The sequence below is a fragment of the Eremomyces bilateralis genome (assembly GCF_010015585.1).
Source record: "Eremomyces bilateralis CBS 781.70 unplaced genomic scaffold P152scaffold_12, whole genome shotgun sequence".
In the NCBI taxonomy this organism is placed as follows: domain Eukaryota; kingdom Fungi; phylum Ascomycota; class Dothideomycetes; order Eremomycetales; family Eremomycetaceae; genus Eremomyces; species Eremomyces bilateralis.
The window spans coordinates 327,438-339,622 of record NW_022985078.1 but is presented as its reverse complement, the minus strand read 5'-3'; the positions used below and the strand labels follow the sequence as shown (position 1 = coordinate 339,622).

The following is a 12,185-nucleotide window of genomic DNA, read 5'->3' as shown; positions in this document are numbered from 1 at the left end:
CTCTATCTACGTAGCACTCGCTAACGTCGCTCATGCCTGCCGAGTTGGTACTATCTCTCTTAACCTCTAGCTCATCCGGAGTAGGCGGCAATCAGGGCTTCCGCACTCTGCATGCCGTCTGCGAGACTGGATGGCAGGCTTGCCGTCTCTCCTAGCTGACGTAGTTCGGGGTGGTCCCGGACGTCTCCCTTTCCCAATTCCATTCCCCTCACTTCTTCTTCCCCTTCTCCTTCTTCTTCTGTCCACTCCCCCCCGCCGCACCCGGAATTATGCCCCCACCCTCCTGCATCTCCGCCATCATGTCCTTGAACAGATTGTCGCTCACCCCGCCGCCCGTAACGGCTGGCGAATGCAGCGGTAAGATTTTGTTGATCTTCCACCCCCGAGGTGTCGGAACCTCGGGGTTGGGCTCCTTGGGCGTGGCGCCTGGAACCGGGAGCTTGAATGGCGTGCGGTCGGTCGTGGGGTTCTGTTGCAGCCACGCGGCGATTTTGAGGAGGAGATGATGTTCTGTAAACCCAACGTCAGCATTCCAACTCTTTGTGGTATATAATTCAAGCACACCAGGTCGTCAACGACGGCGGCGGGACAACATACTATTCTTCACCCCCTTATCCCCATCCTCAAACTTCACCCGCACCCGCCCCGGATTTGCCCAGTCCTTCGGATGCGACTTCTGCGCCTCCAGCTCACACTGCAGCCCCATCCGAAACGCCCCCTCCGCGATCTCCCTCGCTAGCGGATTCGCCACCGCGTGCTCCCGCCCCACCATCCGTCCCTCGCCCCGCGACCGCGACGCGTCGAAGTAGATTGGGTATAGGCAGGTCCAGGTTTTGACTTCGGCGGCGGGGGCGCCTTTGAATGCGTTGGAGGTGCGGGGAGTGGGGAGGGAGGAGGGGGAGAGGAGGGTTGGGTTGGCGGCGGGGGAGGAGGAGGGGGCGGGTCGGGTGGGGAGGGTGATGATGTCGGCGAGGTTTTCGATGTCGCCTTCGGATGGGTCGGAGTCGGAGTCGGAGATCTCCTCGACGCGGGCGTGTTGTGACATGGTGGAGGTGGGATATTTGGGCGGAGGTGGTGAATGGTGTCTTCTAAGTTATACCACCATGGGAGGGATGAAGTCTTTCTGAAGGCTAGATAGTATGCGGGCCTAGCCTGGTATCTGCCTTCAATGGAGGCGCAGATTAGGATTATGTAGTCGCCAGTTGCTCATCGCTATTCTACAAGCCTTCAATCCGAATATCAAAGGTCTATCGGTGGATGTTCATTCAATTGTGGGGAGAGAAATATCCGGATGCCTTGTTGCCTCGTACATGACTCGCTAGTGCGTCGGTGGGTCATACAATTGTTCTGTTGATCTACCAATGATCAATTCTCCAAGAATATCTATCGTAAGGAAAATGCATGCTAAATGTATCATATTCCTATTGGAACCAACTTACCAAGGGAGCAACCCTGTTGACGATACAATCCACCTATCGTTATTTTGGGGGCGGGTTTCCCCTCTGCCCCGCTTCCGCCATGGACGTAGAACATCGGTTGGGGATTGATGTTCGAGATAGGTTAAGATATCCTGGAATCAGGACCGGAGCTCGGCGCCTCGGACACGAAGGTGGATTCCTCAGTGATACAAAACTGGACTCTATCCACAAATCCAGTTGACGACTCACTTGACGTAGACGGATGTGGAAACTTGAATGGCAGGAACATCACAGTATCACAGTCTCAATCATATGGCCTTGACTTAGCAGATCGGAAATATAGTGAACTCTCTCATCCAACTTATATCTAGCCAAGCAATCGCGAACCATGCCTCCATCTAATCGCTCTCCCACTGCTACGGCCGCCAATGGCACCGATGACCCCTCCACCCCCAGCGCCGTCCTCCACCGCCACCTCCACCACCGCCCCCTCCGCATCACCTCCAGCCACGGCCTCTACCTCACAACCTCCACCGGCCAACGCATCCTCGACGCCACCTCCGGCGCCGCCGTCACCAGCCTCGGCCATGGCAACCCCCGCGTCCAATCCGCCATGGTCGCGCAAATGAACCAAGTCTCCTACTGCCACTCCCTCTTCTTCAGTACCACCGCAGCCGAGGACCTCTGCGCGGAGCTCATCCGCGGGACGGATGGGGCGATGGCACGCGCGCTCATCGTGAGCAGCGGGAGCGAAGCAATGGAGGGGGCGATGAAGTTGGCGCGGCAGTATTGGGTGGAGCGGGGGGAGGGGGCGCGGCGGACGGGGTTTGTGGCGCGGGAGGGGAGTTATCATGGGGTGACGTTGGGGGCGTTGGCGGTGGGAGGGCATGTGTTGCGGAAGGAGAAGTTTGCGCCGTTGTTGGGGGTGGAGGTGGGAAGGGTGGGGAGGTGTGATGCGTATCGGGGGATGAGGGAGGGGGAGGGGGAGGGGGAGTATGTGGGGAGGTTGGCGAGGGAGTTGGAGGAGGAGTTGAGGAGGGTAGGGCCGGAGACGGTGTGTGCGTTTGTTGCGGAGCCGGTGGTTGGGGCGGTAAGTGTCTACATATCCCACACGTCCAGCTCTTTTTCCACATGAAAATCCATGTGCGAAGGTCAGTAGTGCGATAGTAACCCTGACGCCCCTTATAGGCCACCGGCTGCGTCCCCGCCGTACCAGGCTACTTCAAAGCCATCCGCGAAGTCTGCGACAAGTACGGCATCCTCCTCATCCTCGACGAAGTCATGTGCGGCATGGGCCGCTGCGGCACCCTCCACGCCTGGCAGCAGGAAGGCATCGTGCCCGACATCCAGACCATCGGCAAGGGGTTAGGTAGCGGGTACAGTCCGGTCGCGGGGTTGCTGATGAACCAGAGAGTAGTTGACGCGCTCGATCGAGGCACGGGGGCGTTCACGCATGGCCAGACGTATCAGGGACATCCGATTGCGTGCGCAGCCGCGCTGGAGACGCAGAAGATATTGCAGGAGGAGAAGCTTGTTGATAATGTGAGAGAGATGGGGTTGGTCCTTGAAAAGCTGCTGAAGGAGGGGTTGGAAGACCATCCGCATATTGGCAATATTCGAGGGAAAGGTTTGTTTTGGGGGGTAAGTGTCTTTCACGGCCTCTAAGGACGGAACTGATGGTATTAGATCGAATTTGTGCAAGACAAGGCGACCAAGGCGCCATTTGAACCATCAGAAGCCATCTCCGCTGGCATTCATGAGAAAGGCATGTTTCTTAACCTACTTTAGGCTCATCTGCTAACGATGATCCAGGCATGGAAGAGAAGTACAGCATCTCCCTCTATCCGGGTAGTGGCACTGCCGATGGTCGAAAAGGAGACCACATCATGGTTTGTCCGCCGTTCATCGTCACCCCTGCCGACATCGAGGAGATTGTTCGGATCACGGTGAAGGTCATTGAGGACTTCTTCCAGGAGAGAGCAGGAAACAAATGAAAAACACCTAGTAGGCAGTACAAGGTCATGTCCTTGACGGCGGTAAGGGCCGGAAACCCAATGCTGTGCATAGAACCGTAGATACGATACAAGGACTTTGAGGACGATATTAAAGGAGAACTGAATACCGTGTTGAATTTCACTATAGCATGACCCTCGGCATTGTCTCGTTCCAGGAGATTGACTAGATGAATATTAGAACCCAGGAAACGGCCAATACAAAGACTCGGAAATAGGCTGTAAAGTGTCAATTATGAAGGCCATTTTCCCTAAACAGGAATCGCAGACCACTTCTCCGCCGAACCACTCTACGCATGCCGTGGTCTCGTGGAAGGAAAGGAAACCGCCGCATCCCACTCCCCAATCCTCTCGACCAGCCGGGCATCCATTCACCTTTAATATCCCCTATAAAAGCCCCGTCTAGGACCACCTGCATCGGAGCTGAGACCGTCACGATCCGATTTCTTTGTTCCTGACGGGTTTTCGGGTTGACGTTTTCCGTGTGCATATGCAGGGCGCCGAATGCACGGGGGAACACCGTGGCGGGTGGTTAGTAAGGCGTCGGGTCTCAGGACTCAGGACTCAGGAGTATGCGGAGGGCGGCCAGTCAGGGCGGAGGAAGGGAGTGGGGTGGTGGAGGGAGTCGGAGTTACATGTGCCGCAGGATGTGGATGTCGACTTGTTCATGGTTAAATGGAGCGGATGGATTGAACACGTAACTGGTACCTGTGCAGTGTACACGAAGTCCAGCATTGAGGGATTTAGCGGCATGATAATATTTGATGGGAGGCTCCACCAGGTCCAGACTCCAGAGCGGGCGGTTGATGTCTGTTGAGGACCACCCACCCGACCAGAATAAGCCTCGTGCTGGACAGACTACGTACAGCACGGCACCGTATTCGGTTCACAGACAGGTTATGGTGCCGGCACATAAGAGGCAGAGTTCTTAATGAGCGGAGTTTATGAATTGCTACACATGACGGAAGATGATGCGCAAGCTCACCCAGAGAAGGGTAAATATTGGACAGTGGAGGAGGGCGTTCCCTGGGAAACATTCTTTGCACTACGGTCATCAGCGTTGCTGCAGCATGATGACTTCAAAATTTTCAGAGGGCCTCGAGGGTGCCAGGCTCCGACGACTCCGGCATTGGGAATCGGGGTTATGAACACTGAATAGGGTAGGCGGGCGTTGGGGTGGCGACATAGCAGTACGACGCTGTCACCATTGTGCTCGTTGTGGTGCATCACTAGCATGAGACAGGCAGCCGGGATGGGGTATTAAGCATTATCTACATAGTAGACGAGTGTTGAGTCTGAGAGGCAAGATGAGGAATGAGATTAGGAGTAATTCAGCATATTGGAAATGAGGAGTATACTGGAATATTCGGCCTGTATATATGGGAAATTGGGAATTGCATCATGCATCGAATGAATGAATAAGTTAGAATTTATTAGTTAATGAAATAATGCTGCAGGGAAGAATATCATGATCTCAGATCTCAAGTCTCAGTCTCACACAGTCTCCGGTCTCAGTCTGGTGATGCAAGGCACCAAGGCAATGAGGCACGAACCCCAGACCCGCAGTTTAGTTAGTGAGGCAGCAAGGCAGCTAGACGCACTCACCCACACTGCACACAGTGGAGGCCTCCCACCCCCGACAGCCTCCGTTCTCTCCAGTGCGGCAGTCTCATCATTGATGAGCGCAACTGTGTGACAGTGAACTGAGAGATCCTACCACCGCCGACTCCAAAGGGACCACCACTCCATCAGCCTCGCATTTTGACCTCATCGTCCCTACTCCCATCTTCGCTTCCGTCCACCACCATCCTCCCCCTTCTATTTCACCCTCAATCTCCATTGCCATCACTGATCATCGTCTCCTGCCCGTGACCTCAGCATTCGTCCGAAAATTCCCCCGTGTTGCTCACCAGCGTCACTCAACACCATACCCACCCTCGATTTGGAAGCCCGTTCCGACCACATTCGAGGCTACGACTCCGTCGATTCATCATCTTTCGGGGTTATCTATAGCCGTCCATCGTCATCAATCCCTTGGAAGCCATCCGCGAGTTTTCAGACGCCCGTTTCAGCGTTTCCTGCGTGGAAATGACGCCCGACGACCGATCGTAGGTGTTTTGTTGCGGACCACGACCAATTCGACCTCAGCGGCCCTCGACGCAGCGGACGGAGAATTTTGCCATGTCGACGCCATCCACCGCGACTGCAGTCCTTCCACCGCACCAGTCATTCTATCCCCATCATCAGCAATACCAGTCGAGTCCCACCGCCTTTATCAATGGCCAACCCATTCGGGCCACTCCGAGGGTAGCGAATCCACCATATAACGGCCTCCCCAGTACTGCATCCACCACCTCCGCAACCGACCTTCGTCGCACCGTCACTTCCAACACCAGGCATCCCCCCCCGATCCTCTCCCCGCAATATCCACCCGACATGTCGGCGGCAAGCCTCGCTAGAGATCGTGAACGGAGAACGGACTGGGCGGAGTTCTACAAAAATGGGATCCCGAAGGAAGTTATCGTCATCGACGACGATTCCCCCGATCCCAAGCCCGCCTCCAAAGCAACCGCGAACGGCGTCACCCATAACCATCCTGCTCCCGTTCATCGACACGCCGATAAGAAGAGAAAAACCGGAGCAGCCTATGATCCGGTGTACCAACCGGGCTCGTACCCAAACCACACACCCTACTATGAGCACTCTTCCTCGCACCACAACACCGCCTCTACCGACCGGACGACATCGGCAATCAACACTACCGCTGCCACTTCACTCGGCAGCCAAGCGAGCGCGGGAGCATATCCACCACCCCCGTTGGACAACGCCGCACAGGCGGGCCAGAAGCGTAAGCGAACTCGACAAGCTGCGCAAGACGAAGCGAAGGAGGCCAAGAGGAGGGAGTTAGAGAAACTCGATCCATTGGCTCACTATCACCCTCCCCCCAAACCTCCGATCAAAGCCAAAGACGTCTATGTTCAGGTCATTTCAGATGTAGGTTGATCCCACGTTCTACTCAATGGCACTAACAATCTGTAGCGTCACCGGAACCGCGACCAAGCCGTGGACGATGATGACGGGCATTACAATGTTGCCGCCGACGTTGATCTTACTGAGAGGTGTATGTGTACTTGTCGTTATCCGAGTGGATTTTCCTGACCCCTTCCCAGATAAAATCATCAAACTCCTGGGCCAGGGCACATTCGGCAAGGTCGTCGAAGCGCTCGACCGCAGGAAGAACACCCGCTGCGCGATCAAGATCATCCGATCGGTCCAAAAATATCGCGATGCGTCTCGCATCGAATTACGCGTTCTATCGACCCTGGCATCCAACGACAAGCAAAACCGGAACAAGTGCATTCATCTACGGGATTGTTTTGATTTCCGGAACCATATCTGCATCGTCACCGATCTCTACGGGCAAAGCGTCTTCGATTTCCTCAAAGCTAATGGATTCGTTCCGTTCCCCAGTACTCATATCCAAAGCTTTGCTCGTCAGCTTTTCACGAGCGTTGCCTGTACGTTCCTTCCGACCTTTGTCCTCGCCAAGCTGACCTGTTAGTCTTACATGATCTCAACCTCATCCACACCGATTTGAAGCCGGAGAACATCCTGCTTGTTAATAATGCGTACCAGACCTTCACATACAACCGCGCCATCCCTTCGTCATCCGCCACGACCAACCGTTCCGCTCGACACCGAAAAGTCCTCCTAGACCCGGAGATTCGGTTGATCGATTTCGGGTCCGCCACGTTCAACGATGAGTACCACTCATCGGTGGTCTCGACCCGCCACTACCGTGCTCCTGAGATCATTCTGAATTTAGGATGGAGCTTCCCGTGCGACATTTGGAGTATTGGCTGTATTCTTGTCGAGTTCTTTACCGGGGACGCACTGTTTCAGACCCATGACAATCTCGAGCATCTTGCGATGATGGAGCCGGTGTGTAACGGAAAATTGGAGAGGGATCTGGTCCGGGCCGTCCATCGGAACGAGAAGTCGTCGAATCGGAATCCCGCTGCTGAGTAAGTTCCCGAGTCCCGTCTCTCACCAACCTACTAATTCCTCAGGTACTTCCGCGGCGGCAAACTAGACTACCCTAACACCGAAACCACCCGCGCGTCCCGAAAATACGTCAAAGCCATGCGAAAACTTAGCGTAAGCCTCACCCCCTCCCCCTCCCATCCCCTCAGCTAACCCCCCATCCAGGACTTCATCCCCCCCCACACCGAATTCAACCGCCAATTCCTCGAGCTCCTCCGCCGCATCTTCGTCTACAACCCCAACAAGCGCATCACCGCGAAAGAAGCCCTCGCCCACCCCTGGTTCCGTGAGAGCATCCTCGACGACGGCACTGAGGCAATCCGAATCCGCGACAGTCGGCGGCGCGCGGCGGAGGAGCGCCGGCTGCGCGAGGAGAACGAGAGTGCGGCGGGGAGGAACGGGGTGACGTCGGCGGGGGCGTCGACGGCGCTGTCGACCCCACGGGTCGCTCCGCCCGTCCCGCGTGCGGTGAACGTATCGGTTGCGGCGAGGAGCTGATGCGGACGGACTTGACGAATTGCATCAACTATGTCCCTGGAGACCATTTGGTGACACCTGACGACTAGGCACTGGCGCACGGAGTTGCTGTCTTACGCGACGGACGCCTTACATCGCTTATCCCTTCCTTGGTACACCCGGATCTCGGGATCGGAGCATGGACGGATGGGACCGGTTGGACGGTTGCATATCATGACATAGGATTCACATGCGAGCGCGTTTAGACGGACGCTTGGTTCCATCGATGGGATCGGGTTCCTGTTGACGCTTCACGGATGCGGTGGTCGATTGGACGCGCCTCCCGATCGTCCTCTCGGGCTGCATCTATCCACGAGCGTCCATTCTCTAGTGGACGGGGTCGGGCACTAGATGTTACGCTACGATGTACGGGCTCGGAAAACGGGTCATGACGGGGGAACTTTGCCGCACGGCATGCATGCATGAGGATGGTAGGATTCGTCGCAGACGAGCCGGTATCGATATCTGGATAGCCGAAAATGACGAGCTTGCTTATTTCACCCGTGACGTTCAGTCTAAGATCTACCTGCCAAACTGTCAGAATGAGTTGTTTCCAATGTGGACTGCGTTCGTTCCGTATATACATCCGTGATCTACCCCTATATTTACCCGAGCGTCCTCTCATCGCCTCACTCCGTCTTATCCGGCTCGCTCCCCTCATTCCCATCCAAGCCGACCAGACTTCTAACATTGTATTCTTTCCGTATACACATCCATGACGCACCCCTATTCACCCAACCACCCACCATCATCACCCCCACTCACTCCCCCTTGTCCGTCTCGCCCCCTTCATCTCCCTCATCCAAACTCCCTATACTCCCAAACATCGTACTCGTCTCCACCTCCGCCCCCACCATCACGTCAAAGCTCTCATCACTCAGTACCGGGCTCACGCTCCCCGCCTTCCCGCTTCCGAGCCTTCGTCCGTCCTCCGCCGCAACCTCTCCGCGCCATTCCCACCCGCCGTGCCCTCCGAACTGCCCGACCGAGGCGGTCGGCGTCCCGCGAGCCCAGGCGGCAATCCGACCGAGAATAGAGCCATTCCGTGCCCAGCGGCTCGTCTCGCGTTCTTCCAGCGGCATCCTCGCCGTCTTTTCCTCCCCCTCCCCCTCCCCTTCCCCCAACACCACCCTCCTCAACCACCCCCCCACAAACAACCCCTCCGGATCCACCTCCCCCCTCACCCTTAACCACGCCTCCAAATCCTCCCCATACCACCCCCTCACCTCCTCGCTCCCCACGCTACAGAAGTTCTTCGCCCAGTGCGGCCGCCCGCCGAGCGACTTCATGAGGTATTCGAACGCCGCGTAGTAGCGCGCCGCGCAGGCAGGCTCGAGGCCGTGCGGGCGGTAGAGGGTCGCGTTGAGGAAGAGGGTGGGTTCGGAGGGTGAGGACCAGTCGAGGAAGGGGCGGGGGTGGGCTTCGGATGTAGAGGTGGTGTCGGAGACGCGGACCTCGATCGGCGCGTGGATGTAGACGCCGGACGGGTCGAAGGGGAGCTGTGCGGTGGCGCGGTCGCCGTTGAGCCAGGCGGTGAGGCGGGATAGGGCCTCGGGGCCGCGGGAGAGGGGGAGGGACCATTCGTTGACGAGCTGGGAGTAGAGGCAGTCCATGAGGAGGGCGGAGCGCTGGGGGGCGGCGCCAGTGGTGGTGGTGCCGTTACGGAAGCCGTATTGCATGCTGAAGATGAAGCGTTCGATGAGGGGGAGGAGGGGGGGGAGGTAGTGCGCGAGGTAGAGGAGGGTATGGTAGGTGTGGTATCCGACTGCGCCAGCGTACCAGGAGCCGTCTTCGTTCGTCGATGTTTCTGTAGCGGCGGACGCGGTGTCTGGATCAACTTTACTCGCCCTCCACATGACGCTCCGTCCCGTATACGGCAGCCACCACACCCTCACAAACTCCTCCGCCGTCCACAGATCCTCCGTCCATTTCGCCAAAATCGTTTCGCTCGGTACGATCGTCTGCGTCCACGCGATCTGCACGTCCGCCACCATCTCATACTCCACCTCCACGATAATCCCCAGCGCCCCTAAGCTCACCAACGCTGCGCGGAACAGCTCCCCGTTCTGCGCCCCCGAACACCGCACCACCGCCCCGTTCGCCAGCACGATTCGCAGCGCCCGCGCCCGCGACGAGACCAGGCCATGCGATAGCGAGCTGCCGTGCGTCCCCGTCGCCATCACCCCCGCGATCGACTGCTCGTCGATGCTCCCGAGGTTCGGCATTGTGAGGCCGTGCTCCGCGGCGCGGGCGTTCAGATCGTGCAATCGGATGCCCGCCTGCACGCGCATCACTTTCGAGTCGTCATCGACGCTGAGCACTCGGTTGAAGTGGTCAAGGTTGACGAGCCAGGAGGAGGTGCAGGTGAGGTCGGAGGGGGAGTGGGCGCTGCCGACAACGACGATACGGCGGCGACATCGTCGTGCGAGGGTGATCAGTTTCTGGATCTCTTCAATGGATTGCGGTTGGATGTAGAGTTCGGGGCGGGTGTGGAAGGTGCGGGCCCAGGTATGGTGGTGGTGGGAGGTGGAGGCGTGGAAGGGGATGGAGGGATCGAGGCGGGAGAGTTCGAGGGTGAGTTTTGCATCCATCGTGATGGGGGATCGGTGATGAGGTATAGGGGGATTAAGGAAGGCTATTCATAGAATTATTCTAGACGGCATTGTGAAAGCGGACTGTCGGGTGGTTATGAAAAAGATGCTAGTTCCAGAATCGCAATATCAAAATCACGATGCAAAATGACGAATTGGTCTGGTAGTGGGGTGCTATGGCTCCCGCCGAGGTTGGGCTTCGAGACCAGTGATGACGAGTTAACGATTACATTCTCACGGATAACTCATTTTTATATCAGATCTTATAGTTTAACAAAAGCTTTTCATGATGGGTGTTCATTTGCTCTTTCATTCATTTCGCCAGATCTCGCTCTCATTAAAGGAAAATGTGCGGATATCAACCGAAGCTCGATAACATCTACTCCATCAATTTTGTACCATTCAGGTTGAGTGAAGTATTCCAATCCATATTACGCCCATCCTTCAAACCGAGGCCAGCTCAGCAGGCTCATAAATGGCCATGTAGTGGTATGGATAGACTCCAGAACAGGGAGAACGCAACGCCGCATGATCTCTTTCGAAGGGATAGATACGCTGAAAGCAATGTGCCAACTGCCAAGTGCTATTCATAATCCAAGGCAATGCATTAAAATTGATCTAAGAATGGTCAGTAGATGCACATACGTCGACAATCGAATGACAAACCTAGCGTCATGCTCATTGACACATCTGTGTTCTCCACCATCTTGGTGAACTCCTCGAAGCTGATCTTACCATCTCGGTCTAAATCCGCTTCCATGATCGTCTTGTCTACGATCTGTTTGAGAATCTGTCAGCATATATCTTTTCGACATGACCCGTTCGAACCATTTACCTGTTGTAGTTGCTGATCCTTCAAATTGCTCCCCACCATCATCTTCAAGACGATAAACAGCTCTCCATTGCTGATGTATCCATCCCGATCGATATCATAGACCTTAAACGCGAACAGTAGCTTCTCTTCCTTGTTTCCTTTAGAGCTGAATGCGCTCAGCCCGGAGACGAACTCCTTAAAGTCCACGTCGCCACCACCGTCTTCGTCGAAGATCGCAATCATGCGTGTCGCAAGCGGATTTGAGGATACTTGTGGGAGCGACAGGAACTCATCGCGCTCGATCGTGCCGGAACCGTCCTGGAATTTGTTAATAGGGAACCTAAACGCAAACCTCGAATACAATAGCCCTGAGGCCCTCTTGGAGAACATACCTTGTCGAGTTTCATGAACCGTTTTCGTAGTCGATCGACTTCATCATGATCGACTAATACCAAAGGTCAGTTTATCTCCAACATCATGTGGCATAGAAGACCATACAATTCGTTCCTTCGACGATCTTGTCGATGACAGCGGAGTTTGCTTGCCCCATGATGGGCGACGATTGCGCGGAGGGGATGTATACTGCGGGGGGACGTATATTACAAACAACCACGATATCAGCCGTGATAATCCGTATGAGGGGTATGGGGTATCTTCAACTGCGAGGGAGATTTGATATCAAGATTCAGAATGAAGGTGAAGCTCAGGTCGAGGCATCGGCGTAAGACTGTTTGATACTCAATGAGAGTCGTGGGGGCGGCCAGCATCCCATCTGCCTTGGCGCCTGAAC

General features: G+C 55.9%; 5 protein-coding genes across 5 annotated transcripts; 2 read left to right on the top strand and 3 right to left on the bottom strand.

The window, feature by feature from the left end:
- Positions 1–22: 22 nt before the first annotated feature.
- P152DRAFT_49570 (signal recognition particle, SRP19 subunit) lies at positions 23–1,203 on the bottom strand. Its single transcript, XM_033682244.1, has 2 exons — positions 598–1,203; positions 23–510 (listed from the first exon to the last, which is right to left on the bottom strand). The coding sequence occupies exons 1-2, from the start codon at positions 1,043–1,045 to the stop codon at positions 209–211; spliced, it is 750 nt and encodes a 249-aa protein (XP_033533362.1). The 5' UTR covers positions 1,046–1,203; the 3' UTR covers positions 23–208.
- A 231-nt stretch (positions 1,204–1,434) lies between these two features.
- P152DRAFT_507918 (aminotransferase, class III) lies at positions 1,435–3,611 on the top strand. The gene is made up of 4 exons (XM_033682562.1): positions 1,435–2,508; positions 2,607–3,059; positions 3,105–3,187; positions 3,235–3,611. Exons 1-4 carry the CDS (start codon positions 1,807–1,809, stop codon positions 3,410–3,412), a joined length of 1,416 nt encoding a protein of 471 aa, XP_033533361.1. The 5' UTR covers positions 1,435–1,806; the 3' UTR covers positions 3,413–3,611.
- A 2,000-nt stretch (positions 3,612–5,611) lies between these two features.
- On the top strand, positions 5,612–7,972 carry P152DRAFT_398462 (kinase-like protein; the record flags this gene model as incomplete). Its single annotated transcript, XM_033676463.1, has 6 exons — positions 5,612–6,424; positions 6,470–6,551; positions 6,601–6,948; positions 6,993–7,455; positions 7,501–7,588; positions 7,640–7,972. The coding sequence occupies 6 exons, from the start codon at positions 5,612–5,614 to the stop codon at positions 7,970–7,972; spliced, it is 2,127 nt and encodes a 708-aa protein (XP_033533360.1).
- A 779-nt stretch (positions 7,973–8,751) lies between these two features.
- P152DRAFT_488818 (sugar 1,4-lactone oxidase) lies at positions 8,752–10,716 on the bottom strand (the record flags this gene model as incomplete). The annotated part of the gene is made up of 2 exons (XM_033682126.1): positions 8,977–10,716; positions 8,752–8,931 (listed from the first exon to the last, which is right to left on the bottom strand). Exons 1-2 carry the CDS (start codon positions 10,579–10,581, stop codon positions 8,752–8,754), a joined length of 1,785 nt encoding a protein of 594 aa, XP_033533359.1. The 5' UTR covers positions 10,582–10,716.
- Positions 10,717–10,885: 169 nt separating this feature from the next.
- On the bottom strand, positions 10,886–12,061 carry P152DRAFT_459192 (calcineurin regulatory beta sub-unit). The gene is made up of 5 exons (XM_033679627.1): positions 11,894–12,061; positions 11,788–11,840; positions 11,417–11,713; positions 11,248–11,359; positions 10,886–11,199 (listed from the first exon to the last, which is right to left on the bottom strand). The coding sequence occupies exons 1-5, from the start codon at positions 11,943–11,945 to the stop codon at positions 11,189–11,191; spliced, it is 525 nt and encodes a 174-aa protein (XP_033533358.1). The 5' UTR covers positions 11,946–12,061; the 3' UTR covers positions 10,886–11,188.
- Between the last annotated feature and the right edge of the window lie 124 nt (positions 12,062–12,185).

Coding starts and splice junctions, on each gene's coding strand:
- P152DRAFT_49570 (XM_033682244.1), bottom strand. CDS start 1,045: ATGTCACAACACGCCCGCGTCGAGGAGATCTCCGACTCCGACTCCGAC. Junction 511..597: donor GGATAAGGGGGTGAAGAATA/GTATGTTGTCCC, acceptor TTGGGTTTACAG/AACATCATCTCCTCCTCAAA.
- P152DRAFT_507918 (XM_033682562.1), top strand. CDS start 1,807: ATGCCTCCATCTAATCGCTCTCCCACTGCTACGGCCGCCAATGGCACC. Junction 3,060..3,104: donor GGAAAGGTTTGTTTTGGGGG/GTAAGTGTCTTT, acceptor TGATGGTATTAG/ATCGAATTTGTGCAAGACAA. Junction 3,188..3,234: donor GGCATTCATGAGAAAGGCAT/GTTTCTTAACCT, acceptor TGATCCAGGCAT/GGAAGAGAAGTACAGCATCT.
- P152DRAFT_459192 (XM_033679627.1), bottom strand. CDS start 11,945: ATGGGGCAAGCAAACTCCGCTGTCATCGACAAGATCGTCGAAGGAACG. Junction 11,841..11,893: donor GATCGTCGAAGGAACGAATT/GTATGGTCTTCT, acceptor CTTTGGTATTAG/TCGATCATGATGAAGTCGAT. Junction 11,714..11,787: donor GGTTCATGAAACTCGACAAG/GTATGTTCTCCA, acceptor AACAAATTCCAG/GACGGTTCCGGCACGATCGA.